This window comes from Motacilla alba, chromosome 1 (assembly GCF_015832195.1).
Source record: "Motacilla alba alba isolate MOTALB_02 chromosome 1, Motacilla_alba_V1.0_pri, whole genome shotgun sequence".
Classification (NCBI taxonomy): Eukaryota; Metazoa; Chordata; class Aves; order Passeriformes; family Motacillidae; genus Motacilla; species Motacilla alba.
The window spans coordinates 36,919,490-36,946,633 of record NC_052016.1 but is presented as its reverse complement, the minus strand read 5'-3'; the positions used below and the strand labels follow the sequence as shown (position 1 = coordinate 36,946,633).

Genomic DNA, 27,144 nt, shown 5'->3' with positions numbered 1-27,144 from the left:
AGTAGATGAATTTGCCACACCACTCCTGTGTGGTCTTATTCTTTATTTACTCATTGTGTTACATGACTGAATTGCCAGGAAAGATTCTCTGTAACTGTCTCCATTGAAACTTAGTCTTCCTGAGATGGCTGCCTTGAACACTCGGCATTTCTAAGCTTTGATTTGATGGCCAGTAGCAGGGCTTGCTTCCTGTCACTTGCCTCAAAAGAAGCACCCAGCTAGAACTGCGTGTTCTAAATCCCTCCAACACCTGCTTTGTAGTGGGCTGTCACTTCACCCATGGTGACAGTAGCATTCACACCGTAATACACTCCAAAATACCAGATCACTTTTATTCATGGCATGGAACAGCCAAAGTGACTTATGCAGAGGATGGCTGCTAATTCCAGAAATAAATAACAAGGTCTGGCACAAGCCAGGTATACCTGCTGATCCATCTCTGTGCCCAGATAGCTAAATGCCTCTTCAGGACTAAGATTTTGCTTCAGCTAATGAATGTCAATAGAACTGTGTGCCTCTCAAGGCTTTAATTTTCATTTGCAGCAGAAAAAATGTCTACTCTTTCAAGCCAATAATTGCATGAAGGAAGACTGCTAGCATAAGGAGATTGTTATTTTCTTTCTGGAGGAATCAGAACTAGTGGGGAAGTTCATTAATCTTCATTTCCATTTTAAAAAGCGCAAACTTTAAATTCACTATGTGGCAAGCATAAAATCAGATTAGTTTTCCCCTGTGTATTCTGATGTATTCTGATTTGAGAATTCTAGCTTTCACACATGCAACCTGGAAAACACGTGTTTTGCATTTGTTTCCTCATAGTGAGGAGTTCATTCAAAATGTCTAGGAGGGCTGCTTTTCTTTTTCTTATTCCCACTTTCCTTGATCTACCTTCATGAGCTTTTAACATCAACACACTGGTAAGAAAATGCAAGCATCTGGATTTATGGGGATGTGACCAGAAAGTATGAAAGCATAGATTTATTTTTTTTTTCCATACTCACTCAGCACTTTTTTAATCTCAGTCTGAGACATTCTTTGTTTTCTCTGAAGTCAGAGCTAGCCCAGGGAACAGTGGCAGAGTTCTCTGACGTCAGGCTCATTGTGTAGGGTGTGCTGTGATGTTCTAGAATTTAGTTCGCAATCACGCAGTGAATTCTTTTTAGCTCTGCACTGACATCTTTACCTGAACAAGAGGGAAGGCTGTCTGCAGTAGAAAAGTGACAGTGCTAGAAGACCCATCACAGAGACACATTCTTTATCCTGCATAATTACTTTGTGCATTAATCATGGGAGATAACAGAACTGATGCCATGCCTACAAAAGCAGCAGTAAACAGGATTATTTACCACCCACAGAAGACCTATATATCTCTAAGAAATCCAGAGCTGCAGATCAGTGGTTCAATGGTTGCAGCTGTGTAAGGAGTGAGATGCTCAGTGCTGGGCGTTGCTTTGGGTGGCATTTTCAAATGGTATGTAACACTGAAAAACCTCAGACTTTTTCCAATTGTATCACCTGGTTAAATAAAAGATACGACCTCTTTGTACAAACTTTACTTGTGAAATTAAAGATTTGTTTACACTGGATTTAAACCTTGGACGAATCTCTTTGCATAGCTCTCTAACGTGAGAGTTCTGCAGTAGTGCAGGCTGGGAGTGTCACTGGTGTGGTTTGTGGCTTACTCACTCAACCTGCAAGTAAATTATCAGTACTGAAAGGTACTTGTGTTGATAGGTGAGTCTTGTGAGCAGGCAAGCCCCAAGTCCCCTGAGCATTACCAAATGCAGTAATTCTCCAGGGAACTTGCAGCAGTAGGGGTATTAACCCCGAAATTAAGGCCAGATTCTAAAGTCAAATATGATGATTGCACAAAGCACAGGAAATATCTTTATTGTGTTCCTCCCTTGTGAGAGGCTCTGAAGCAAGGAGAAGCAGCAAAGCCTGGGGTTGAAAATTACGTTCTGTTGGGCTGGGTCAGGCTGCCCCTGCTCTACAGCGGGCACTGGGGTAAAAATAAAACCGATGTACAGCACTGGCAATCCAACAAAGCAATTCATGTGGATAGTGTTTGATATAAACCAGCTAATAGTGTTTGCCTTGCAGCCAGTACGAGGAGAACAAGTCGCTTTTCTGCACGGTGGAGTCATCTGATGTTTGCTTTAATTTCTGGCAGATCGGGGCAGCGTGAGTCAGATGCTCTCACAGCTGGCTCGGGCGGGGAGGAGGCCAGCAGGGACCCTGACTCACCAGAGCAGCCACATTCCTTCCGAAAATCCAGCTCAGCGACTGGAAGTGAAATCGCGGGCTGGGGGCAGCTCCGAGGCCAGGCAGGGCGGGAGGAGCGGGGCTCTCCGAGCGGGGGGCAGGCAGCGAGCCCGGCGCAGGGTGGGCGCCGGGGCAAACCCCGACAGACGCGTCTCACTGGCGACGGCCGGCGGGCGGAGCGCTCGCCCCCTCCCCACCGGCAGGGCCCGGGGCCGCTGCCCCGGCAAGCCCCGGCCCCCGTTACCTCATTGCCACATTCCCCAGCGAGTGAGCTCAGCTGTGCCGCGGCCTCGCGCCTTTTATGGTCAAACAACTTTGCCTGGGCGAGGCTTTTTTCGCGAGTTGGGAGGAAGCGCCGCGGCTCGGCCGCTCCTCCGCCTCTCGCTGCTGCTGCTGCTGCTGCCGCTGCTGCTGCTGCCGGCGGGCGGGCGGGCCGGGGCAGCCGAGCAGCCCGGCCCCGACAGCCGCAGCGCCGGGGCGGCACTTCCCGCTCCCCCAGAGGTGAGTCTCGTCGAGCCTTTGCCTTCTCCCGGGGCTGGCGCGGAGGGGTGCGGGTTTCCTGCCGCTCCTTCCCTCACGGCTCCGCGCCTCGGACACAGCCCTTCGCTCTCGGTGCTGGCTCGGGGGGGAGGTGGTGCTTGGCCCTCCACAAAAAAAAAAAAAAAAAAAAAAAAAAAAAAAAAAAAAAAGCAGGTTCCTCTGTGTGTGTATGTGTGGTGAGTTTTCTTCGCTGGCGACGGAATGGAGGCGGCTCAGCGCTCCCGCACAGCCCAAGCAGCGGGGGATAGGGAGGGGGTGCTGCCGGGCTCTGCTCGGGACAAGCTCTCTTTTGTGTGAGCTTGGATGACCGAGACACCTCGCGAGCCTTTTTCCAGATGTGCTCGAGAGAGGAATCTGGGGCCCTTTGTGCATGAAATTTGCCTAATTTATGAGTTTCTGTCTCCCTGGGAGTGCCCTGAGAAAGTGCTTGCAAAGTCGTAGAACTTTCTAACGTTTTAAATATGTTTGCATAGCTTTGTGGAGTTTTTCTTCCCTCCCTTGCATAGGGAAGAGGCAAGCCCAGCATCTGTGAGAGAAGTTAGTAGCTCCGAATAACCCCCTCCCCCAGCCCGGTTGCTCTGAGGTTTTACCTTGCAGCTTGCATAGCTGATGGACTTTGCTCTCTTTGAAGCTTTGTAACTTTGGGGCAGGCTGGGAGAACTTTCTGGACTAAAAGCAGCATAACTCCTGAATCCGTTTAATCTGTACTTAATGTTCTTGTTTGTTTGTGGGGATTTTTTGTTTTGGTGGTGTTTTTGGTTTGTTTTATTTTTTTCCTCCTCTGGCTCTCCTCAGCTGGGAGGAAGTTGGCCGATGGGGAAGTACAGATGTGATGTGTGGAGCTATAGGGGCTCCCAGGGTGGCTGCTGCCCAAGCTGCTTTTACCGACAGAAGTGAAAAATGTCACTTGGCTCTCTGCTTCTTCAGGTTCCTCCTGCTTTTGCTACCCCAGGAAAGGAGCAGAGCTGTTGAGAGTGTGTCGTGGCATCAAAGTGAAAGCTGTCTGGATGTATAACAGGTGGCAGACCCACCATGAGACCTGGGAACTGACCCTCTTGCTAAAGGAGGTGTCCCTTGGTTCTGTCCTCCTACTTCTTCCGGCTCTCAGAAAGAAACAGTGTATGAGGCAACTTAGGTATCCTGACTGTGACCTTAGGGGGCATCTTTCTTCATAGCTCCACTTGAGTCATCCTAAATGCTGTTAGAGCAGGTAGAAAAATCTCTGCCCTCGGGGTAAATGTGCGGATGAGAAAGATTTGAGATTAGTTCTGTTGGCGTGACACTCCCTCTCCCACAGCTCTCACAAACTGCGCCACAGGACCTGTGTGAGCTGTGTGTTTCTGGTAAGGCTTAGATGGCATTGGCAACACCCCAGGGCTGGAGGGGGTGACTCTCTGCAAGGCCAAGCTTCCTCAGCCGGTTTGGTCTGTGTGTGGGTGGGCTGATAACCAGCAGTGAGGATGAGCAGGGGCAGCTGCTGGGTGGAGACAGCCCTGAGCAGCAAGTGCCCTAAGTGCGGCACAGCGTACCGGGAAATGGGCTGCTTTGGGTTCAGGGAGATAGCAGCTGCTGGTTGCTAAGCCAGTGGGTTTTTTTGTGAAGCAGCCAATGTCCCCAGACTGTGTGTTGACTAACCCCGTGATTAGAAGTGACATTGTCACTGTAGTGTGCTGCTCATAATCCTGTCAAATCTGGTAGAACTACTGCCAAGTGGTTCATTGCACCCTAGTGAAATAATTGAGAAGGAGGCAAAAGTCTCTAAAGAAAGGCTGGAGGTGTTTTTAACACCTTCTGAAGCTTGGTGGGAACTGCAGAATGGAAGGGAGCTGGTCAGTCCCTTCTGACTGGCCAGTCTGTTGACCCTTAAAAGTTTGGAGGAGTGAGGACAGACCTTGCTAATTACTCTTCTGCCCTGGCTCTTTCCCATTCTGAATCCAGGGGGAATGCTCAGCACAGCTTTTTGGCTCCTGCTTATTGTTGCGGCCTCATTCTCCTTTTGAAACTCCCAGAAGAGTTGTCCAAGTGTATGCCTCTTATCAGCACTGCACAAAGGGAAGGAAAAGTTTAGCAGCACGGACTTTGTTTGTCTGCGTTGCCACACGCTTGTGACCTGGGGAGGCTGGGACAGGTTGCTGCTCTATCGTGCCACGCTGCACTGAGCCGTGGGAGCGCTTAGAATGGGGCGTGCGGCTCTTAGCAGCAGCCTGGGGTTATCGGGGGTGGGCGGATGTTCGTGGCACCGGGGCTGTCTGTGGCAGCAGCTGTTATTGTCCGTGGGAGAGGCCGGCAGCGCGGAGGGGCACTGATTCGGACATGCCAACGCGAAAAGCTGGCACGGAGCCCCCGTGCTGACGGCAGCCCTATTGTGCTAGGGTGTTAGGAGGGCTATGGGCATGCCAGGCTTACAACAAAGCGTCTGGCTCTATGGAGGCTTCTAGCACGGGGGAGCTTGCTGGCCTGGATCGCAGGACCGGGGCAGTCCTGGGGATGCGCCTCTCCCCGGGACAGCCGCCGTTCCCGGCCGGGCACCCTGCCTTGGCTGGGCCCGGGGCTGCCCGCGGGCGGGCGGGCGGGGGGCGGCGGCATCCGGGGAGCGCTTCCTGGCGGGGGCGGAGCGGAGCGGGCGGCAGAGCCCGGCCGGGGCAGGCAGGAGACGCGGGCTGGCATCGCCCAGCTCCCGGAGACCCTGTCCCGCCCGGCCGTGCGGGCTCCGGCGGCATGGAGGGGCCTGGAGGTAAAGGGTGCGGGGTGCCGGGGGAGAGGGGCCATTGCTGGCGCTGTCACAGGCTGAGCTCGAGAGGAACCGGCTGGCGTTATCGGGTAAAGGGGGAGAGGAAATGCTGATTCCCCTTCTGCGGGCATCCTTGGGGATGCGGGGGATCACCCTCCTTTGGGTCACCACAGGTGCAGGGCTGCAGTGCAGTGGAAATCTGGGTTTTCTCTGTTGCAAGAACCCAGTTGTGGTTAATGCCATCCTGAGTTGAAATGGTGAAGTGTGATGGCTCATTCGAGCTGTCTGCAGGTTTTGTTCTTCCTTTTTTCCTGAGCTGGTCTTGTAAGTGCACTGCTCAGCCACCTCTGCCTCTGGCCTGAGTTAAATTCCTCTATCCCTTTGTTTCACATACTCTTCTCCATTAATTTCCACTCTGGCCCAAGGATGACTTCATGTAGGTTTCCTCCCTCTTCTCTCCTGCTAGGTGCTGAGAAGATGGCCTCCCCAGGTGCCCCAGGGACCCGCATGACATCCACAGTCAGCATCAACATTTCTACCCCTTCCTTCTACAACCCACAGAAGAAGTTTGCACCTGTGGTTGCCCCTAAGCCCAAGGTGAACCCCTTCAAGGCTGGGGGTGCGTCAGAGTCATCGCTGCCTCCACCTCCTGGTCCTGGTGCCCAGCGTGCTCAGATGGGGAAGGTGGGGGAGATTCCATTACCACCCGTGTCCCTGCTGGCAGAAGGTAGGTTAAGGCTGGCATGGCAGATGTGAATGTGCATTTCTGAATTCTCAGGGTGGGAGGTTTGTAGCTGGGCTGAATATGAGAACAGGGGCATGACTGCTGTAAGTGATGGATATTCTTGCTGTAGAGGCTAGCAGGTTCCATAAGGAGATAAATGGATTGGAAAGAGATCTCAAAGTACATAGTGTCTCCATTAGGAAAGGGATGGGGGGGGCCTGTCCTGCACTGCACTGATGCTGGAGGAATGCAGTGGATTTTTCACAGTATTCCCTGGGTGCACAGTTGTGTAATTGCAGTCAGTTTTTGGCCAGCATGTCTGAGAGCAAGTACAGAGAAATTGACCCTGATAGTGATGAATCACGCTGTTCTCTTTCTTGGTGATTTGTCCCAGCTCAAGTTGGTTATCTCTGACTGTCCTTCTCGTGCACTCTGCAATTGCCCCCTTTGATGCTGGAAAAGAGAAGGGAGAAATAATTGCATGAAAAAATAGTGGCAGTGAGGGTAAACAGGAAGTGAGACTTAGAGTTTAGTTTGTATGGCTTGTACAGTTTGGTTCTTTTTCCTAGTGGTTTGGGTTGGGTTTTCCTGTGTAGAGGGACTTCTTGTTTCGCTGTGGTTTTCTTACTTTTTTCTTTGTTTTTTTTTGTGTGCCCTTTTTTGTTTCCTGTAGTGGTAGAGTGGGGTTTTTTTGTTCCTTGTTTTGTTGCTTGGTTGGTTTTGTGTCCTTTAAGATGCAGGTTACTGGTTGTGTGACTCTGTAGCACTTGATCAGCATGAGGCCACCAGAAATTTCTGTAGAGACCCTTTGCTAATCCTTGATACAGCCTATTTCCCCAAGACTCTGTCAAGTAAAGGGTGTGCCTCAGTCAGGACACACATGTTCAGAGAATGCTGGCTGCTGGTTTAAATTTCTTTTCTTTCACTGTTTAGCAGAGACTTGCAACACTGATATTTTCCACTTTAGTGTGCTAAGTTAGTGGGTAGCTGACCTGATGGTGGGAAGACTGGTCCTGTGCTTAGAGGAGAAAAGCGATTAAGCCATTTTTCCCATTTCTGAAGTCACAAGGACATGCTGGTCCTTCTGCCTCCTAAAATTGTACCAGCTAAGTGTAATGACCTATTTCTTGTATGTTGTTGGCTGGAATCTTGTGTCTGTTGAAACCAAGGTCCCATCTTAGGACTTGTCATTTTCTGCTGTAGTTGTCTAGATTAGGGATGTGTCTGTCGGAAGGTCTCAAACTGACACAAATACTACCTGAAGTAGACAGATGGATGTTAAAAATTACTTTTTGATATACAGTATGAGTGAAGCATTAGGTGTTGCTTGCCCTGCTTTTCCTATTGTTAAAGTGGGCATTATAGAGTAACTGGACAGAAAAACTAGCAGAAGAACCATTTGTCATAAGCTGCTGTGTCATCATTGGGTAAGGGCTGCCAGCAAGACAGCTGAAGTACAGATGAGCCACCAAAACTCAGTCATGAGAGAAATGCATCTGATTTGATCCTCCTCTGGTGAATATCTTCAGTCCTTCTGTGCCTTTCTTATACACTCCCCAAACAAAATGTAGGATGATACAGAGCTGTAGCAGTTGGACTGTTTGTCTTAAATGACAGGATGGCTAAGTTAGTGTTGCTGTAGGAATGTTATGTTTAGTATTGATTATTCTGTAAATCTGGTGTAACAACTTTGTGGGGAACTTTCTTGTCCTGTGAGTAATTCATAAAATAGGCTTTTGGTGCATTTGAAACAATGTGACAACGGATGAGGGTTTTGTTTCTTATGGTTTCGATAAACCAAAAGGCAAGCATGTACATGCTTGAGCCCAAACTGTAATTTCAAAGAAAAAAAAAATCCATAGTATTTCTCCCTCCCCCCAGCAGAATTTCTGCAGTACAAGAAGGCTTGCTTGGAAGAGGTGTTGCATACCAGGGCAGTTTATGCATTCCACAGGCTAATAAGATTTTGGCTTTCATTTTCTAAAAGGGCAGTATCATCTCCCTTAGGTTACAGATGAGAAGTGCTTATAAAGCCTGTTGACAACAGCTGGATATAAAGATGAGATTACTGCTGTTAAAAGTTGCACTTGGAGTAGCTGCAGTGAAAAGTTTGGTCTTTCACCCTACTGCTCACTGGGGCTAGCAGTAGGAAGAGAGGTGGGTGTCTGGAAGAAAGCACGTGGAAGTTACACCTCCTCACCTTCAATGTTCTTTGCTGTGTGGTTGATAAGAGGATGCTTTCTTCCCTATGTGATGAAGGGAAGAGGATTCCCATTTATTTGTCCGTGTTGTAGTAGAAAATGGTTGGTTTTGCCTGTTGTGCATCTTTGGCAAATATGAATAGGTGGAAGCAGTGGGGTTTTCAAGAAAACTGAGGCGCTCTGGGACCTTTCAGCCTGCTTTGAAGGGTTTTGGAAAATTTCTCATGTGATAATGTATATTGGGTGTGAAGACATACTAGCCTCAGAAATCAAAGCTGGTTTTACCCCCTAGAAAAACAAAGGTGTTTCAAAGATTCATCTTACACATAAGGGGTAACTGGTCCAGCTTGCCTCTTTTTCCCCCCACTTCTTTCTTGTAGTGCTTACTATGCTGCTCTGAGATGGCAGCTTATTTTCATGTGGAAACACAGGCTCTCCAGGGTCCTGGGTTGTCCACTGGCATTCCATGTATGCTACCCTGTGTTCAGTAATCTGAGCCAGTTACTGGCAAGAGAAGGGTGTGCTGGGGACCAAGGAATGAGACGAGGAACAAATGAGACAAATGAGGAAGGAATGAGACAAAGAGCATAGTGAGATGTATTTCCCAAATATACAGCAACTCTGCCCAGTGACTAGTAGCAGCAGCTACTGAGGACAGATTAAATGATTATGAAAAGCTTTGAACAAGGTGAAAAACAGCCTGTGGAGTTCAGTTGTCCTTGCTGGGTGCTGAGATCCTGTAAGTGCAGGGAAACCAGTGTGCACTCACTGCCCAGAAGGCTGATGGAATCCTGAGCTGCATCGGAAGGGATGTGGCCAGCAGATGGGGAACGGATTCTGCCTCTCTGCTCCACTCTTGTGAGACCCCACCTGGAAAGCTGCATCTGTCTCTGGGGTCCTCAGCACAAGAAAGATGTGGACTTGTTGGAGTGAATCCAGAGGAGACCACAAAGCTGATCCAAGGGTGAGAGCACCTCTTTTAGGAAGACAGGATGAGAGAGCTGGGGTTTGTCAGCCTAGAGAAGAGAAAACTCTGGGGAGAACTCATTGTGTCCTTCTGCTATCTTAAGGGGGTTATAAAAAAGAGGGAGATGGAGATTTTATGTGTACAGATAGTAAAAGGACAAGGGTTTTAAACTGAAAGAGGGCTGGTTTAGATTAGATGTCGGGAAGAAATTCTTAACTCAGAGGGTGGTGAGGCACTGAAACAGGTTGCCCAGAGAGGTGGATGCCCCATTTCTGGAAGTGTTCAGGCTCACACTAGATGGGGCCCTGAGCATCCTGATCTAGTGAGTGGTGTCCTTGCCCATAGCAGTGAGGTTTGAACTAGATATTCTTTAAGGTCTCTTCCATCCCAAACCCTCTGTTATTCTATGATCCTGCTAGTTGCAGTACCTTCAAGAACCCTCCTGGCTAGGAGTAAGAAATGATACAAAGTTGCTTTTATTCTCATTCTTCCCCATAGACCTGCCGCTGCCACCTCCTCCTCCACCTGGGGAGGATGCAAGTTTCTCCTCAAACTGTGCATTTCCACCACCCCCACCACCCTTTGAAGAACCTTTTCCACCAGCCCCAGACGAAGCTTTTCCCTCTCCTCCTTCTCCACCACCTCCTCCTCCTCCACCAATGTTCGACGAAGGACCTCTGGGCAAGGTTCCTGCCCCACAGGTGAGTGAGGTCCAAGGAAATGTGGTTTGTGTGTGATGCTCTGTGAGTTGGGACAGCTTCTCGCTACTGTCTGAACTCAGCAGCGGGAAGCCCTGAGAACCTGGGAAAGCAGGAAATGCTACCATCCTGTGGGCCAGTACAGGTTAGGGTCAGCTGGCTGGGCTGCGGCTCTGTGGGGAAGGACCTGGGGTGCCTGGTGGACAGAGAGTTGAATGCAAGCCAGCAATGCTCCCTTGTGGCAGTAAAGGCCAGCCACACGCTGGGCTGCACCTGGGAGAGAAGGACAAGGACACTAAATACTCCTCCCTTATGTGCTAGTGAGGCTGCATCTTGGAGGACTGCGTCCAGTTGGGCTCTGGAATACTGAATGAGATGCAATCCAGTGAAAGGTCACAACAGCCTTTGGGGGTTGAGCAGAAGAGGCCACCAAGGCAGGGGTCTGACTGGAGTCTGCAATACCTAAAGGAGGGCTGGAGAGAAGACAGATTCTTCTTTCTCGGGCACAGCAAGAGACAATGGACAGAAGTGGCAAGGGAAGTTCCCCTTGGACAGAAGAAAACCCTGTTCCACTCCAAGGGTGGCTCATTGCTGGCATGTGTGCCTAGAAACACTGGGGAACCTGTATCATTGGGAATGTTGTGAAATCATCTGCATGGGGCCTTGAGCAGCTGATGTTGCTTGGGAATTAGCCCTGCTGTGAGCAGAGTGTTGGACTACAGATGTCCAGATGTCTTTTCCCACCTAAATCTGTCTGAGAGCTTCCTTGGGCTGTGCATTTTCCCACTGTTTGCAGACCTTTGAGACTGTGTCCTGTTCATCCTCGCCAGCTTTTTATCCATTCAAAGCAAGGAGCAGATCTGTACCACAGTCTTAAGTATCAAAATACGCCATTGTAAGGGAATGATACATCCATTTCTGTGGCTGGTCCTGTAACATGCTCTGCTCCCTTTTTCCTCATGGATGGCCCTGTAGGTACGTGGCAAGATGAGCAGCATTGATCTTGAGATTGACTCACTGTCTGTAATGTTGGATGACATGGAGAAGAATGACCCCTTCAAATCCCGGGTGAGCTGTCCAGAGTGTTGCAGGTGGAAGAGGAGGTGGCTGGTTTGCTGAACAGAGGTAGTGAGAAGGGTGCTACTGAAGATTAAAGTATGTGGATAAACCATAGCGTGGAAGTGTTGGTGAAGGACTGGAAAACGTGGATCTTGCAACTTGTCAGTACTGCTAAACATGTCACAGTGTGGGAACCCCTCATGCTCTGGGTCTTGGATAGCTGCTGGCTGATTCACTGCTATAGATGGCATATTTTCTCTTCCACCTTGCTGATGCCTGTTTTCTCTCTGCTGCCTCTCTTTACAGATAACTTCAGGATCCACAGGCTCTCTGGAGAAACCATTGGCCCCAAAAGCCCCTGTGGAAGTACTATCTGCACCCAAAGATACTCCTCATTCCTTTCCTTCCAAGTTCACTCCAAAGCCAAGTGGAAGCTCATCTTTCAAGCCCCCTGGGGTGGATTTGAACCCCACCCCAACCCCATGGGCAGCCCCACAGCAACGCAAGGAGCCCCAAGCACCAGTCCCTCCACCCCCCTCTCTCCCTCCTGCTCAGCCTACCCCTAAATTCACCCCATCTCCTGTTGCTGGCTCTCCAAAGTCTGTGTCCAAATCAGGTGACAGTGCTCCAATGGCTCCCTCAAATTCTACAAGATACCCTACCTCCCTTCAGACTCAGTTCACAGCCCCTTCACCGTCAGGCCCCTCCTCTCGACCACAGCCCCCCAATTTCACCTATGCCCAGCAGAGGGAAAGACCCCAAGTGCAGGAGAAGCCACGCCCAACAGAACAACCTGCTGCTGCAAGAGACACGGTAAGGGAAAGAGCCCTGGGACTGGTGTCTTTGGGCAGGCACATCGGGAGTGAAGTTGAGAGGATGAGGGTGGATCTGCCCCAGGCTATGGGAGACTGTTACTCATCTGAAGGAGATGTAGCTATAGAGATTGTAGTGCAGAGGGGAAGGACTTCATATGAAGGTGGGAAGACTCAAGCGCAGTGGATGGCAGATTGTTTCTAGAGATGAACAGAGAGGACCTGTAAAGGCTAGGGAAATAGGTTCTTTAGGGACAAGGTGGGAGGGAGTCTGACTTTTGGGATTTAATGCTTCCTCTTCCTGCAGCATAGGCCCACGGGTTCCAGTGCAGATCCGCCTAGGGGGAATTCCTGTCTGACAATGAAGGAGGTAGAAGAGCTGGAGAAGTTGACCCAAAAACTCATGAAGGATATGGAGCATCCACCCCCAGCAGAGGCTGCAACTTCTGGTGCGTGCCTTCAATAGACAGCAGTAGGATCAAGACTGTGATGGGTTTTCATCTCTCCTGATCCCTTTCCTTTTCCATTGACAGAGCTCTGTGGCTTCTGCCGGAAGCCCCTGTCACGAACCCAGCCAGCTGTGAGGGCCCTGGACCGCCTCTTCCACGTGGAATGCTTCACCTGCTTCAAATGTGAGAAGCAGCTGCAGGGGCAGCAGTTCTACAATGTGGATGAGAAGCCCTTCTGCGAGGACTGCTATGCTGTGAGTCACTGGGGTGAAAGCTGCTGGAGAGAACTGAGCTTGCTGTGGTTGTTCTCTCTTGCTTTCCCTTCTTCCTTCCACCTTTGCTTTCTGTGGTGTAGCCTCACAGGGGTGGGAGATTGGATTCATGTGTCTTACTTGTTTTCTTTGGGCTCAGAGCACCTTGGAAAAGTGCAGTGTCTGCAAGCAGACCATCACAGACCGGATGCTGAAGGCCACTGGCAACTCATACCATCCCCAGTGCTTCACCTGCGTGATGTGCCATACCCCCCTGGAGGGCACCTCTTTTATTGTGGACCAGTCCAACCAGCCTCACTGTGTGGATGACTACCACAGGTATGGAGAGAGCACGTCCATGTGGTGTATGGGAGAGGGCAGATTCCCTCACACCTGGTTCTTTTTGCTGCAGTAGGGGGTTGGGTTGCCCATGTGTCTGTCAGACGTGAAGTTAAAAATGAGTCAGCAAAGTATGAAGATGTCTTTCCTCCTAAACATTTATTATTCCTCTGCTGCTAATGCCATTGAACAGCACTGAGAAGCCTTCCCTGAATGTCACCATGGTGGTCATGGTCTCCTCCATGGTTCTGTGTTGCAGGAAGTATGCTCCACGCTGCTCAGTCTGTAGTGAACCTATCATGCCAGAGCCTGGAAAGGATGAGACAGTGCGTGTTGTTGCACTGGAGAAAAATTTCCACATGAAATGTTACAAGTGTGAGGTAAGCCTGGTGGCCCCACTCCTCCCATGTCTCTTGTGCCCATCACCAGCAACTGGGCACCTTTGTTGTCTATGCTGACCAAACTCTCTGAAGTTGTTTTGAATGAATCTCCAGTGTTTCTGAAGCATGTTTAGGCAAAGATTAGACATTCACAGGCATGAACACGGGGACTGTGCAGGGTTGTTGCATTCTCTACCACCCCAATACATCAGCTGTTTGTAGGAGGGCAACTTGCTCGGATTGCTCTCCCCTCAAAACAGCATCTCCTATTAGCACCACCAAGGACAGAGCAGTGGGCTGTGAGCGATTGTCCTGACCCTGTGGAGTATTTCTTATGTCCTTGAATGCCTTCACCCTGTTCTTGGCCATCACTGAGCTCCCTCTTCCTGTTTAGGACTGTGGGAAGCCCTTGTCCATTGAAGCAGACGAGAATGGGTGCTTTCCTCTGGATGGGCACGTGCTGTGTATCAAGTGTCACACCGTCCGTGCAAAAACGGCGCGCTGAGGAGCTCGGAGGGGCCGTTCCCTCGAGACCCCCGCACTCAATACTCCTCCCCTCCCTGCAATTGTCCTACCCCTCTGCCTGACAAGGCAGACTGCTACCAACGGAGACTATGCCAGCGCAGTTTTTCACTCATGTAGGATTCACTGCTCCTAGACTTCACTCTGCACATCCACCAAGAAAGGACCTCTTGTCCTGCCACCGCTTCCTGGCCACAGTGTATTCCAGGCTGGGGGCTGTGATCAAGGTGAGTGCACAATTGCCGTTTCCTCAAGACTCTGGTGGAGAAAGATCAGAGCTCCACCACCGCCTGGTGGAAGAAGCAAGAAGGGCCTGGTGGCAGATGCTGGGAAGGGCTGAGAGCATTCTTCAGTTCCATGGAGCAAAGAACGATGAAGTGACTTGAGAAGGTGGAAGCCTGCATCTTGGCACCACTTCTGTCTTTTATTTTATATCTTGTGACACCTCATCAGGATGTGTTCCTCTGCCTGCTCCCTCACCTGGGTTAGAGTGTGGAGGCATAAAGTAGTGCAAATCTGTTACTGTTGCTGGAAAAAGCTAACCTGCTATAGCTTTTCTGTCTCTAATGGATTTTACTGATTAACTGTCTTGTCTTTTTTTCCCTTGGCCAGATTAAACTGGCAGTGTTTGAAATACTACTCTGTTTCTGAGTTTGGAAACTTTAAATAAAAAAATCTTCCCCTTCCCAAAATGAATTGTTTCCCAGTGCGGTTTCTGGACAGCCAGGCTGGGAACCAGAGTAGCAAAGCAGTCCAAAGAATGCATGTTTACAAATAAAGACTGTCATAAGGACGGGCAGCACATGGTGAGGAGGCGTCTCGGTGCGTGGATGAGGATTCAGCAGACTGAGGAATGTCTCCTGTTCCAGTAGGGTTTCTTTCACTGCTGTCGGTGAAAGCCGCGGTGTAATTGCAATGTACTGTCTGGCTCTGAGCGTTACTGCACCGAGCCCCATTTCCTGGACTAGAAACTGTCTCAAACTGAACAAACATTTTGAATAACAGCACTGTCCAACCACTGTTTGCATTCAATAAAATGTGTGGGTTTTTTTCCATTAACCTGTGTCTGCTGTGTTTGTTCAGCCACCCGTGAGAGTTGCTGTCTTTGGCAGTAGAACTGCCACTGCACAGCTTTTTTATACATTGCCAAATGTATATAAGGCTATTCCACCCAGCCTCCAGAGAGCAGGAGTCTGAATGTGACCTTTCCCTATCCACCTCTTGGTCTCCTTTCCAGACTTCTGTTTTTCTGTGCCTGAAGAATAACTCTCATTTCAAACAGTGCAAGACTGCAGTTCAGTTACAGCAATATTGTAGTCTGCTTTACATATCAGTTGGAGGTGGGTGTTCCAGCAAGATGGAAGTGGGTTGTAATAGAAGTGCACACTTTGTTTGCTTTCCCCTAACTAATGCTTCTCAGAAAGTGTTTGTGCTTATGTTTATGGTTCAAAGCATGGTACTGTGATGGTCACTGCAGTTGAAACTCCTCTTTGTGCTAAGCACCAATGTTTTTACACTTCAGAGACCTGAAACCTACTCTTGATCTCTTGCCAGTTTGGGGAAAATCTTTAATGACTCCTTGTAAATTGATCCAGCAAATGTCTTGAGGTTTTCTATAGAATGAGTAGAGAATAAATCATCCATTTATTTTTCTTATAGTAGTTGTTGCTAGTTTGTAGGCATTGTTGTGAGAGGCTGTTTCTAGACCGTGTTATTAAAAATTTGTGCCCACAAACACCAAGGAGTGCAGGGAGGAGCAATGCTGGGGTAGAGAAGCACTAATTCTGCTCTTCCCAGAGCTATCAGAGGACCATAGCCTTGGTGTCTGGGTAGGAGACCTATCCAGTGGAGTTAATGGGAAGGGACTACCTTGTGCGTTAAAGGGAAGTTTCCCCTCTGAGGAGCATGGGATGTGTAGGGGGGAGATCAAAGGCAGGAAACAGGAGTGATCAAGGATGGGAAGTGCCATGGGGAAAAACTGACGGGAAGAAGGCACAGAAGGAGGTGGCTGCACGTACGCAGTACACTTGTCTGGCCATGCCCTGTGTGTCCTCAGTGCGATCTGTCCTGCCTTCATAGTAGCTTTTTTTTGTTGTTCTCTGCATGCGATCTGTTCAGTGCAAGTGGATCTGAATGCCAGCAACTGGACAGACCTGAGTGCATGCATATTGTGTGAGTGTGTATGTCCTTGTGTTATCGCCAGCAAAATCAAGTCAGAGTAGCTGGTGAGTAAGGTAAGAGATTTGAGAGCCAGGACATAGCATGGCTGTGGGTCTGGCTGTGAAGATGTGTGGGAGTGAGCTGCTCAGGCTCTCAGGAGTCACTCGTGGGTCTGGAGACCAGCTGAAAGGGAAGAGTTTGCATCTGTATGTGAGGACACCGGGAGACCAGGGAGTCCTGGAGCCATCTGCTGGGTAGAGCCAGTGACTAAGGCTAACTCCTGGAGGACTCCAGGGTGCGTGTGTGCATGTCTGCATGCCCACCACTGCTGCAGGTCTGTAGGCCTTGAGGATTTGCGTATCCTGGTGCCAGCAACTGAGGAGAGCAGCTCAGGCTCCAGGGCTTGGAGCCAGCTGCAGGATGGTTGGTCTTGGGCACTAGAGGGATCCATCGTGTACATGTATGTGTTTCCCTCTAACAGGTTCATCCTGATCAGCCGGAGCCGGGAAGAGGATTAGGCTGTTTGTGCTGTGCTTGCATGTCTGCTCTGCTCTCTGCCTCCGGCCAGTCATGTACAGTGTGTGCATTTATAGACGTGCACACATTATAGACTTGGGGATTTTCTGTGCATGAGTGCCTATTGGGAATACATGCTCGGGCTTGCTGCTGGCTGTACCCCGAGGACATGGAACTGAACAGCCTTTTCTCTACCAGGCCAGCTGATTCAGCAGCTCCTAACACTCGAAGTTGGAGGGGACCTCCCTGCTCAGAGCAGGGTCAACCATAGCAGGTTGCTTTTTAATACCTTAAAGGATGAGACCTGGATAATCTGTTCCAGTGTTAACAACTCTCAGTGTAAGTTTTTCTCACCTTCAAATGGAATGTACTGCATTTTGGTGTGTTCTCACAGCTGCTTCTTTCACTGGATACCACTGAGGAATGTCTGGCTCCTTTTTTACTCCCATCAGGTATTTATAAACAATGATAAAAGCCACCCATTCTCCTCTTGAGGCTGAACAGCCTCCAGCTCTCTCAGTTTCTTCCTGTATGTCATGTGCTCTAATTCCCTTCAGAACCACAGTGGCCTTTCACTGGACTTGCTCCATTAAGTTTATATCCTTTTTTTTGCACTGGGAACCCCAAAACTGGACATAACACTTCAGGTGTCTGACCAATGCTTAAATAAAGAGGAATAATTGCCTCCTTCCAGTTACTGGTGATGCAGTTGCTGAAATGCAGCCCAGGTTACTGTTGTCTTCTTTTGCTAAAGGGCTCAGGTGCAACTTTCTGTTCACAATGACCAGCAAGTCCTTTCCTGCAAAGCAGCCTTCCAGTCCCCAGCTTGTACTGGCACATGACACTATTCCTCCCCAGTTGTGAGGCTCTGCCTTTCCCTTGGTTCAACTTCCTGAATCTCCTCTCTTCTCATTTCTGCCCCCTAATTACGGTCCCTCTGCAAGGCAGCACAAATACCCAATGTATCAACCACTCCCACTTCCCTATCACCTGCAGTGACAGGCCAAAGTTTACATGTGCATGACACAAGCTCCTAATCTTGCGTCAGCCTCATCAGGGCTTATCTGCTAGCTTGGGCATCTGCCAGGTAGCAACTTTACTGGTTACCTGTACTTCATGTTAAAGACATCTATTGCTAAGACTGATAACACTAAAAACTCAGAGCTTTGCTTTTTTGCTTTTCAGCTCTCTCTTGCTATAGTTACAGTGACTTGAGTAGCCATGGTCTGTGTTGTATAGAAACCAGCTTTCTTGCATCAGGTTGCAGTTCTTTGGGTCTCTGCTTCTCAGCCCTCCTGTCATCTATGGTTAAGCAAGGCCTTCCCAGAAGCAGCAGTGTTAATTTAGAGCCTTAATATTTTAGAGCATTATACAGTTATGGATTCCTCTAGAAGTCACATTGCTGAATGTGCAGCACTCACCTTCATCAACCTAGACTTGAAAAATAAATTTTGAGGTAGCTACTCTTCCCGAGTGGGAGAAAGTCTCAGGAACATCAGTGAGAATTTTTCTTTCTCCTGGACAGTCTAGTCTGCAGGAGAAAGAAGTACTACTCACATGTATTTCATCAAACACAGCAGTAGTTGCTAATATTTATGATTAAGAATAATCACAGGATCTGTAAAACAATGGACTCAGATGTTAGATAGATATGCCTGTAAATGGGTTGGAAAAAAATCTGAAGTGATCAGCTGCAAAGGTATCCTTTAATCCTAATGCAATTGCACTTACATCTGCAGTTAAATGGACAAAGACCATCAGCTGAAACAACTGCTGATGGATGTAAGGATCCTGCTGGGACTCATGACATGTATGCTAAAGGTCTCAATCATATTTGAAATAAGCCAAAGAATTCCAACACAGCCTGCTCTGCCACAGGTTTATTTATAAAATATTATTTACAGACTATAACTGTCTTAAGATCCGATAAATAATAACATTTCCTCCACAGAGAAGGAGTAAGACAGACCACCTACACATTTTTCTGTTACAAATACCCTATTCCAGCCAAACAAGACTATTGTCTCTTTTAAAAAGGGGCAGAGAAAAATGGATACGTATAGGGTTTTCTGTCCACGGCACAAGAGAAGGTATTAAGCAGTTTAGAGAGATGTAAATCTTCCCACTGAAATGTGCATGTGCAAAACAGCAACATGCTGAGGTGATGTGATCACACAAGTTACAGCGGGGTGTGCTTCTGCTCCCAGTTTCTCCTCCAAAGAAGAAAGTACACCACAGGGTGATGTTCAGGCAAGAACAGCTGCATTATAAAACATATGGCTTACCAGCAGCCTTATGAAGACTGAATAGTTTGTCCCTGATGCAAAATAAGAAAGACAGAAGGGTGCTGAAGTGAGAAGGAATGTATGCCAAGGAGTGAATGAGCCCTGTCTCTACCTGTCTGTATTCTTGTGCCTGTTCCCTGAATGTCCCAATCTATCTCAATCTTAAAACATCACCCTCATCTCCAATCTTAAAACATTATCCACCACCCTCCACCCACTTTGTATTCCATGTGATATACTGAGGGTCTGAAAGTCCAGCACGAGGACTACAGGGCCTACTTAGTGCTGCACAAAGTGGACCGCAGAAAACACAGAATATTTTCTAAGACCAGTGCTCTGAAACATTGATGGCTGCCGTAGAGCTAAAGCAAGAAGGAACAGAAATGAGAGCAGGTGGTGTTGCCTCACGAGCTTTTTCAGTTCTGGTTGTTTTGCTTTGCTTATCCAGTCACTCATTTGGAAGCAATTGCCATAGGAATGATTCCAAGTGATATCTGGTAAGGATGGGCATTTTTCAAGCTTAAGAATGCAATAACTGATCATTCTTTAAAGCCTTGGATGCTGCACAAGATCCTCTTCTGGTGGCCTGGAAGTGACACTCCCATCTGTTTCAAGTCCCTGAAGGAAATGGGAAAAGAAAGGAAGAAAATTAATTGCTATCCTTGTTCCTTAGGGACAAGGGTGTGGGTAAGGGCAGAAACAGTTACCAAGAATTAGTTCAGAAAGCTTCCTTTTCCTCAGTGCCTCCTAGTGCACCTACATTTCTCTAGATGGAAGAAACTTCTAGATATTCCTGCCCTCCCCTGACTACCTCTGCCCACCCAGTCAACTGACCTCTTCCACCTCATGGCTAAGCCTGGGCTCCCAGTAAATCAGGACTTGTGATTAAATCAGCTTTGTGATAGGGGCCATGTCTCAACCCTTCAGCAGGTCTGTGCCTGCTCATTTGTTTCATGTAACTGCCCTGGTTGGAGCTGGCTGAACATCCCTGACAAAATAATACAGCTGTGTTCTGAGTCCTTCTGAGGAGCCCAGAAAGATTTGCTCTATGACACAACAGTGCCTGGCTGATGAAGTGGGGGGAATATCACTAGTCTCTATGGAGTTTGTGGCAAGGAAATTATCCTACAAAGTCCTGTGAGAGTGGGGAGACGGTCAGGTTAGAGATTTGTTTGCCATCTATTCTTTCCCCTTGCTGTTTGTGTCTCAATGAGAGTTCAGAGCAGCTGAAGACCCCTGGAGAGCCTCAAGCATGGACATGGATAACTGGGGAATTTGTCTCACAGTTTGGGCTGCTCCCAGTTCTGGGCTGATTCTTCCGTTTTAGGTCAAGAAGCCAGTCCACTTCGATTTAACTGCATGGAGATGGAAGGAGAGAAGCCTTCCAAGTAAATATGAGTGCCTGTTGAGATCGCACAGGGATGAGCACAGCTACTTGTAGCAGAGCCCGAGGTGCCCTGTGGGAGCCTGGCCTGCACTTACTCAGCAGTGAGCTCCAGAATGGACTCCATGGTGTCCAGGCCGGCAGTGCGGAAGTTGGAGATGTAGCGCTTCATGCGAATTGATTCCAGCCACTCGGGGATGGATCGGTAGGGGATGCCATCAGATCCACTGCAGCTGGGGAGACGGAGTGTTACCCTAAGGACACAGAAACCCTTCGTTAGCCAGGCAACCCTCTGAAATGGACAGCACTAGGAGACAGTAACCAAAGGGGAAGGAAGCACCCTCCACCAGGGCTGAGCCAGCTAATCTGCTCTCTGCACACTGAGGTCAGAGCAGGCCAATGGCTCTGCCCTCTGCCACCAGGAGACACAGATGACCACTGTCTTCTGCACATGGAGCACTCAAGGTGCATCTTTCCAGTCTGCATGGCTCTCATTGCCTCTCCTTCTGCTGGAGACAGGGAGGTGAAGTGTCTCAGTTAACCCCTCCTCCTCTGGTGACTGCCTGCTTACCTGGGATCAAAGTCTGCAACAGGCCGGAGGAGCTGGGGACTTGAGATGAAATGTTGCAGCTGTGCCCGGATTTCCTGAAAATGAGGCCGCCTCATCCGATCGTGTGACCAGCAACTCTTCATGAGTTCGTAGAGGATAGATGGGCAATCCACAGGTGGGGGGAGCCGGTACCCGTCCTCTAAGCTTTTCATCACCTGCACAGAGGACACAGAGAAATCTGGCCAAGAGCAGAGAGTGCAGAAGAGGAGGCAGAGACCTCTGGGAGCAGCCATTCACCATTTCATAATGTGCAGCCAGGGAGGGGTTGGTGTAGATTACATGTGTATGACACAGGGTTTGGGCAGCATGGCACAGGATCAAAACACCTAAGGGATGCCAAAAACTTAAGTGGCATATATGCATGTGTTTTCAGTCCTTTACTAGTTTAGCTCCCATTTACGACTCAGGACATGCTCATGAGAAGTAAGGAAAAGTGAGGACCAAATGGTCCTGGCACAGTGAGAGAAGGGGAACCAGACTCTGAGGAATCATTTTAACAGCATGTACTGAGCCTAGAATAAGACCAGACATAATGCACCAGAGCCAAAAGAAGGAGAAAACAAAACCAATAGAAAGTATCCCCAGATCCAAATGCCATGGCTGATTTAAACACTCTTTAACACTTCTCTTGCTGTTGACGCGTCAATACTTACTGCCCTTGACTTGGTTGCACTGATTTTAAGCAGGGAGGGAAACACAGCAGTTATGTGTTCAAAAGAAAGTCGAGACTGCAGGCTGAGGTAGATCTATAAAGGTTTTTCCCACATGCCTCGTTTATCTTTTAAATCAGCTCTTGAACTCAATGTCTGTTACCTCTTGATTGGTCATGTGCCCATATGGCTTGTCACCAAATGACAGCACCTCCCACATGACGATTCCAAAGCTCCAGACATCACTGGCTGAAGTGAAAATGCGATGAGCAATGGCCTCTGGGGCTGTCCATCGGATAGGAATTTTACCACCCTGTAAAACAGCAGGAACATAGTGTATCCAGCATATACAATTGAGTTGTATTTCTCCAGTGTTTTCATGCAAGGACCTTACAAAGTGGTTCAGAGATTAAGCCCACTTCATTTGAAGCGACATGTAGCCACTCCAGGGAAATTTCTCAAAAGGAGAGAAATATTCTTGGAAAGTATATGAGTTTAAGCCCTCTGTTCAGTTGAATGCTACACAAAATCTCTGCTGTGGGAGTAAGAGCCTGACACTAGTCACAGCCCTGCTTTGAAGGACACCATGCATTAGAATTACTGGAACTTTCATTGAAAGAGACATGGAGATGACTCTAGTCCAAAACTCTGATCACAGCGAGGCTATCTTCAAAGCTAGATTTAGTAACTGAGTCCAAAAGATCAGAACTCTTATTTTGCTTCTCATTTTGCTTCTCACCACAGTCCCTCTGAATTTCTTAGCAAACAAAATCAACCTGGACTCCGGAGATTAAAGCACTACCTTCCGAACCATCCACACCATGACTTGCAATTTTACTACAGGTTTTCCTCAGAGCCTACACTTAATTCACAAAGCTGAAAGATTGGGTTTGCGTTACCTTGGTTTCATAGGTTCCCTCTGCATCATTCTCCAAAATTCGGGAGAGACCGAAGTCAGACACCTTGCACTGGAGACTGCGTGTTACCAGGATGTTGCGAGCAGCCAGATCCCGGTGCACGTAATTGTGTTCTGAAAGGTAGGTCATGCCAGAGGCTATTCCCTGCAGCATGCTCACAAGCTGCACAGGGCTAAATTTTTCCTCATTCTCCTGCATGGAAGAAGAAGAAGAAATGAGAGAAGTGACACCGATCCGCTAGGTTTCTAGTCACTGACCTTATCAACATACAAAAGCGGACAGTGGTGAACAAGCAAAAAGGCAATGCTGCAGCCCAAAGGCCCCAACAGGTTCTCACTAAGGGACTGGTGGTGGTCTCCAGTTATCATTAAGCAGTTGTATTTCAACTACCAAAGACGCCACTCTCATCACTGAACAAACTGGATGGCATTAAGCTTCTGCTGCTGACACTGGAAATGTCAGTAAGCAGAAAGTAAGTGGATGTCTGGATCTTACTTCTAGTTTTATTTTAGGGCCTTAAATCCAGGTCAAGTGCAAGTTCTGGCAGCACACAAGCCTATTACAGATTGGACTTTCTCACCCGGAGGAAGGTATCCAGCGCTCCATTTTCCATATATTCAGTGATGATCATCATTGGCCTCCCTTGAGGAAGACAACAGAGTTTCAGCCATTTTCAAATTCTACTCATGCCTTTCAATGCTCTCTGTATTTCCCAACACAGAGAACCATGTCCAACCTCAGCTAACACCCCCACTCCACTGGCACAGCTGGCTGCCCCTTCTCCTTACACATCTCCCAGTGATCTTGTACTCCTCCTTATATGCACATATGACCCTGCAGCATCCCTCACACGATCCAGACTTCTCATCCACTCACCAGCTCTCACAGACCTCTCCTAACATTGCCTCAGGACTCTGTTGGAAATCCATCTCTCTCCTCCTTTCCTCATTCTCTGACATGAGAATGCCTGTCTTCTCCCAGAACAGCCTCTCTGACAGCAAACTCTCTAAGGCCTGAGAAATGTGCCAGTTTCTGCTCTCATTGCAGGACTCTCTCTCACACACTCTTACTTACTTTTGGTGACAACTCCCTCCAGACGCACAATGTTCGGGTGATTGAACTGTCCCATAATTGTTGCTTCACGCAGAAAGTTCCACCACTGTGAGTCTGAATATGTTGACTTCAGAGTCTTGATAGCAACCACAATACGTTCTTTCCCTGGAAGTCGCAGGGACCCACGATAGACCTCCCCAAACTCCCCTGAGGACAACCACAGGCAAAATGTCACAGATCAACTTGAGGAGAGACAGCAAAACAACAGTGTGGGGAAACTGAAAGGCAGGGAGAGCAATAAGTAACTCACCCTCTCCAATCACATTCTCCATAGTGACGCAAGAGACATCCAGTTCCTTAGTGAATTCCAGCACACCTCTGCTGGGGTCATCATATGGTTGCAGGTCTACATAGGGTTTCAACCAGACCTTCTCTGTGGTAAAGGGAAACAAAAGAGCAAATTAACCTGTCCACTCTTTGGACAACCTTTTTTAAAGCATAATTACAAAAGCAGAAGTGAATCCATGGGCTTCTGACAATGGCAGTAAAAAAATCTACCAAACCTACGCCAGAAGAGTAGAACGGTTGTGGGAAGAGGCAAATTACATCAGAAAAGCCATACCAGAGTCTGGTTTCAAACTAATGTTTCTTTTCATTCCTTCCAACACGTTCTAGGCTTCCCCCTGGTTTTATTACCCCTTTGAACCTCACCTCGCTCAAAGCCCGAAGTATTGTAATCCGGCCGTGCGTGCCTCCGACGAGCCCTCCTGAACATCAAAAAGAGTTGTGAAAATAAAATGGTCAGCAAATAGCAAAGGGAAAAGCAAGACTTCCAAGGTGTCTGCCCTAGTTGGTTAGGGACAGAGTTCAGAGTAGCACAGAGCAAAGTGGGACCAGACACTACACCTACTTGGAACAGTACAGCTGGCAATAAAATGTGATGCTTCATTAACATTTAGAAGTACAGCTTTGTTTTCATAGAGGGAATTTTGGGCTGAGTTACAGATTAATTTCTGTTTATTTCGTGTTTTCTGTATGCTTTCAGTAGAATATCTGATCTTCTTAAAACCAAGCAACAGCAGCCTTTTAGACATTGAGAAGGAAAGTAGAATTCTGTATATGGGTAGAGGACCCCAACAGTAATGGTATATGGAAAATGGTTTGACATAACAGGATACATGTATTACCACTCAACTGGTCAGCAGCTATAGAAATGATTGTACCATAACAATGTTTTTATTCCTCTGTCATGACAACAATATGATACTGCTGGATTATAACAAAACTGAGAAATCACAACATATTCCTCTGTTCGCAACAGCAAACATTATCTTACAATATCAATCCCTCCAATCCTGCTAATGTAAATTATTTCCTGAGACCCTTTCCATCTTGCTGCAGCATGCTGGTGTTTTTCTTCTCTAACTAACCTCTACCTAATATCTACCTAACCTCTACCACAATATCCTGCTTCCGTGAGAAATCCGGGCCTCCCTTTCTCAAGCTCCCATAGCTCAGCTACTCCTACATCTGTACCTTTCTCAATACCAAAATTCAATACTTACTTTCGCCGAAACATGAAAAATCCCACAATCAGACCAATAAAGAGGAGAACTCCAAAGATAATAGAGACTATGACTCCACCAGACAGAGCTCCCGTGTCTGCAGAAACAGAGAGAGAGGCCATATCACTTAGAAGACCAATATGTACTTGTCTGGAACATACCACCCAGCTTCTACCAGTTACTGGCATTTGGCAAGTTACAGCCCCTTGTCTTCCAGGCAGCAGAGCCACCAGATGGAAGTCCTATCGCACTGTTATTCATGTGCATGGAGCACCTTCTGGTGGTTATCTGGTTGACCCTTATCTACAATCTTGGTCATCCATTTGAGTAATTTATCCCTGCGTCTGATTTTCTACTTAAATTCCATGACACTTTCAAAAGTGATGAACAGATGTTCCTTCTCCCCCATTACTCTCCAACAATCCTTTCAGACCAGGCCCTTCCTCTGGCTCAGTAGCTGATTTAAACTATGGCAAAGCAAAGACATGATTTTCCCCAACAGTCTAAAGTGACTCTCTTCTTGTTTATGAAATTAATTACATGCTCCCCTCCCATCAATATCTGGGGCTGGTCCCTTGCCTAATTACCTTAACAAAAGCCCTTCACTGCTTAGGACTCCTGAAACAAGTACTGACTTACAAACTTGCAGTCTATCATATTCCTATTTTCTCAAAACTGAGCATCAGGTGGTTTCATTCTGTGACTGGACAGCTTTGAGAGAGTGTTCACAAAACACAGGCTGTCTCCTTCCATTTAAATTCTCAAGATAAAGCTAGCCATTTCCACAAAGTACATCTGAATTCATCAGAGAAAATGCTGTATTACCTCTGCTGGTCTTTTTAAAACTTATTTCTCATAATTTAAAAAAACAAAATTAAGAACTTAAAATGCATTAATGGAGAAGAAATGAGAATCTACATACTTTTAATATTTTCCCAAAAGAGATTTAGGAAAACATCCAGAAGAAAGAAAATCCCCAAATATTTTTTTTTAATAAATTAGAAGACTTTAAAACAAGGAACAAATTATACACAGACCTGTGTGGGGAAGTGTTTCCTAACATCTAATGGCCAGCATCCATAAAGCCTAATTAACACTAGTTATTCTTCCTCTGACTCATCCCACTAAAATTATTAAAACCATCAGCTTACTTAAGCAGAAATCAAGAGACAGAGCTAATGTCCTTGTTTTGTTAAAATCAAAAAGCTAAGATTTGGAAGGTGAAATAGTTATCTTTATTAATAAAATGGAGAAGCATTTAGATACACGGGACTTCTGCAGGAATTTAAGGGATCTAAATTATCAAATTCAGATTTAAATTCAAAATTGCCACTTCTTGCAAATTCTGCTACACTAATATTCCTAGACTGTAATAGATAAAAAATGCCTCTAGTATTATCAAACAAGAACTCTCATCAAATGAAACCTTGCTGGCAGTTTTTTTAATCCCTTTCATATTCAAAATACCTTAGTCTTGGCATGATAAGGTGATCAATTTTCATTTGAAATAAAGCATAATATTGATGAAAGTATTTTCTAACTTATTCTTTCTTAATCAAAACAATTTTGCATGACAATTTACATCATTTTCACAGGGCCTGTGTAATAAATTATTTAATTGGTTAAACACCATTTTTGTTACCATCATTTGTCACTGTGACTTCATGAAGATTTTACCAAAAGCTCCTGGTGCCAAAAAGGGTCCAACCTTTATATTCCAGTAATGGTATCCCAACTCCTTATCAGCTTTTACACTGCTAATCTAACTATTTAGTTACATTAAGGTATGCCTTAGCTTTCTTCCTCGTGTCCTTTTTTCACTACAATAAAATTAGTCTTTCAAATGCAGCACTTCAATACATGTATTTCTAAACGTATCCATAGGGTCAATAGGAATATGTGGAATGAAGAGAGAGCAAACTCCAGTACAGAAAACTTTAGATTAAGGGAAAGCTTCACAGGAGAAAGGTCTTCTTGTGGCCCTGACAGCTTGGCCTTCTACACATTGTACTTCGGTGAAGAACTTTTTTCAGTGGCACATACCATCTCCTTGGGCAGAGCTACAT

The 27,144-nt window shown here is 47.3% G+C and overlaps 2 protein-coding genes across 6 annotated transcripts in view; one reads left to right on the top strand and one right to left on the bottom strand.

Moving 5' to 3' along the window:
• The window catches only part of ZYX (zyxin), a 29,498-nt gene extending 14,501 nt beyond the window's left edge, over window positions 1-14,997 (top strand). The window contains exons 1-10 of one of the 5 annotated variants that reach the window (XM_038145142.1): window positions 2,016-2,766; window positions 6,003-6,263; window positions 9,927-10,129; window positions 11,102-11,194; window positions 11,492-11,998; window positions 12,305-12,446; window positions 12,531-12,700; window positions 12,858-13,036; window positions 13,296-13,416; window positions 13,811-14,997. In XM_038145142.1, the coding sequence (XP_038001070.1) occupies window positions 2,151-2,766; window positions 6,003-6,263; window positions 9,927-10,129; window positions 11,102-11,194; window positions 11,492-11,998; window positions 12,305-12,446; window positions 12,531-12,700; window positions 12,858-13,036; window positions 13,296-13,416; window positions 13,811-13,921 (2,403 nt within the window). In that variant the 5' untranslated portion in view covers window positions 2,016-2,150 and the 3' untranslated portion in view covers window positions 13,922-14,997. Of the gene's footprint in view, window positions 1-2,015; window positions 2,767-2,788; window positions 5,540-6,002; window positions 6,264-9,926; window positions 10,130-11,101; window positions 11,195-11,491; window positions 11,999-12,304; window positions 12,447-12,530; window positions 12,701-12,857; window positions 13,037-13,295; window positions 13,417-13,810 lie in introns of those variants that run through there. The other 4 variants (XM_038145305.1, XM_038145487.1, XM_038145214.1 and 1 more) reach the window with 4 other exon arrangements.
• Window positions 14,998-18,479: 3,482 nt separating this feature from the next.
• EPHA1 (EPH receptor A1) overlaps window positions 18,480-27,144 on the bottom strand; it is a 34,057-nt gene continuing 25,392 nt past the window's right edge. The window contains exons 9-18 of the mRNA XM_038145018.1: window positions 25,079-25,175; window positions 24,225-24,280; window positions 23,824-23,946; window positions 23,535-23,720; window positions 23,041-23,102; window positions 22,443-22,652; window positions 21,707-21,856; window positions 20,855-21,048; window positions 20,382-20,537; window positions 18,480-19,517 (exon numbers count right to left, since the gene is read on the bottom strand). Of these exons, the coding sequence (XP_038000946.1) occupies window positions 19,439-19,517; window positions 20,382-20,537; window positions 20,855-21,048; window positions 21,707-21,856; window positions 22,443-22,652; window positions 23,041-23,102; window positions 23,535-23,720; window positions 23,824-23,946; window positions 24,225-24,280; window positions 25,079-25,175 (1,313 nt within the window). The 3' untranslated portion in view covers window positions 18,480-19,438. The remainder of the gene's footprint in view (window positions 19,518-20,381; window positions 20,538-20,854; window positions 21,049-21,706; window positions 21,857-22,442; window positions 22,653-23,040; window positions 23,103-23,534; window positions 23,721-23,823; window positions 23,947-24,224; window positions 24,281-25,078; window positions 25,176-27,144) is intronic.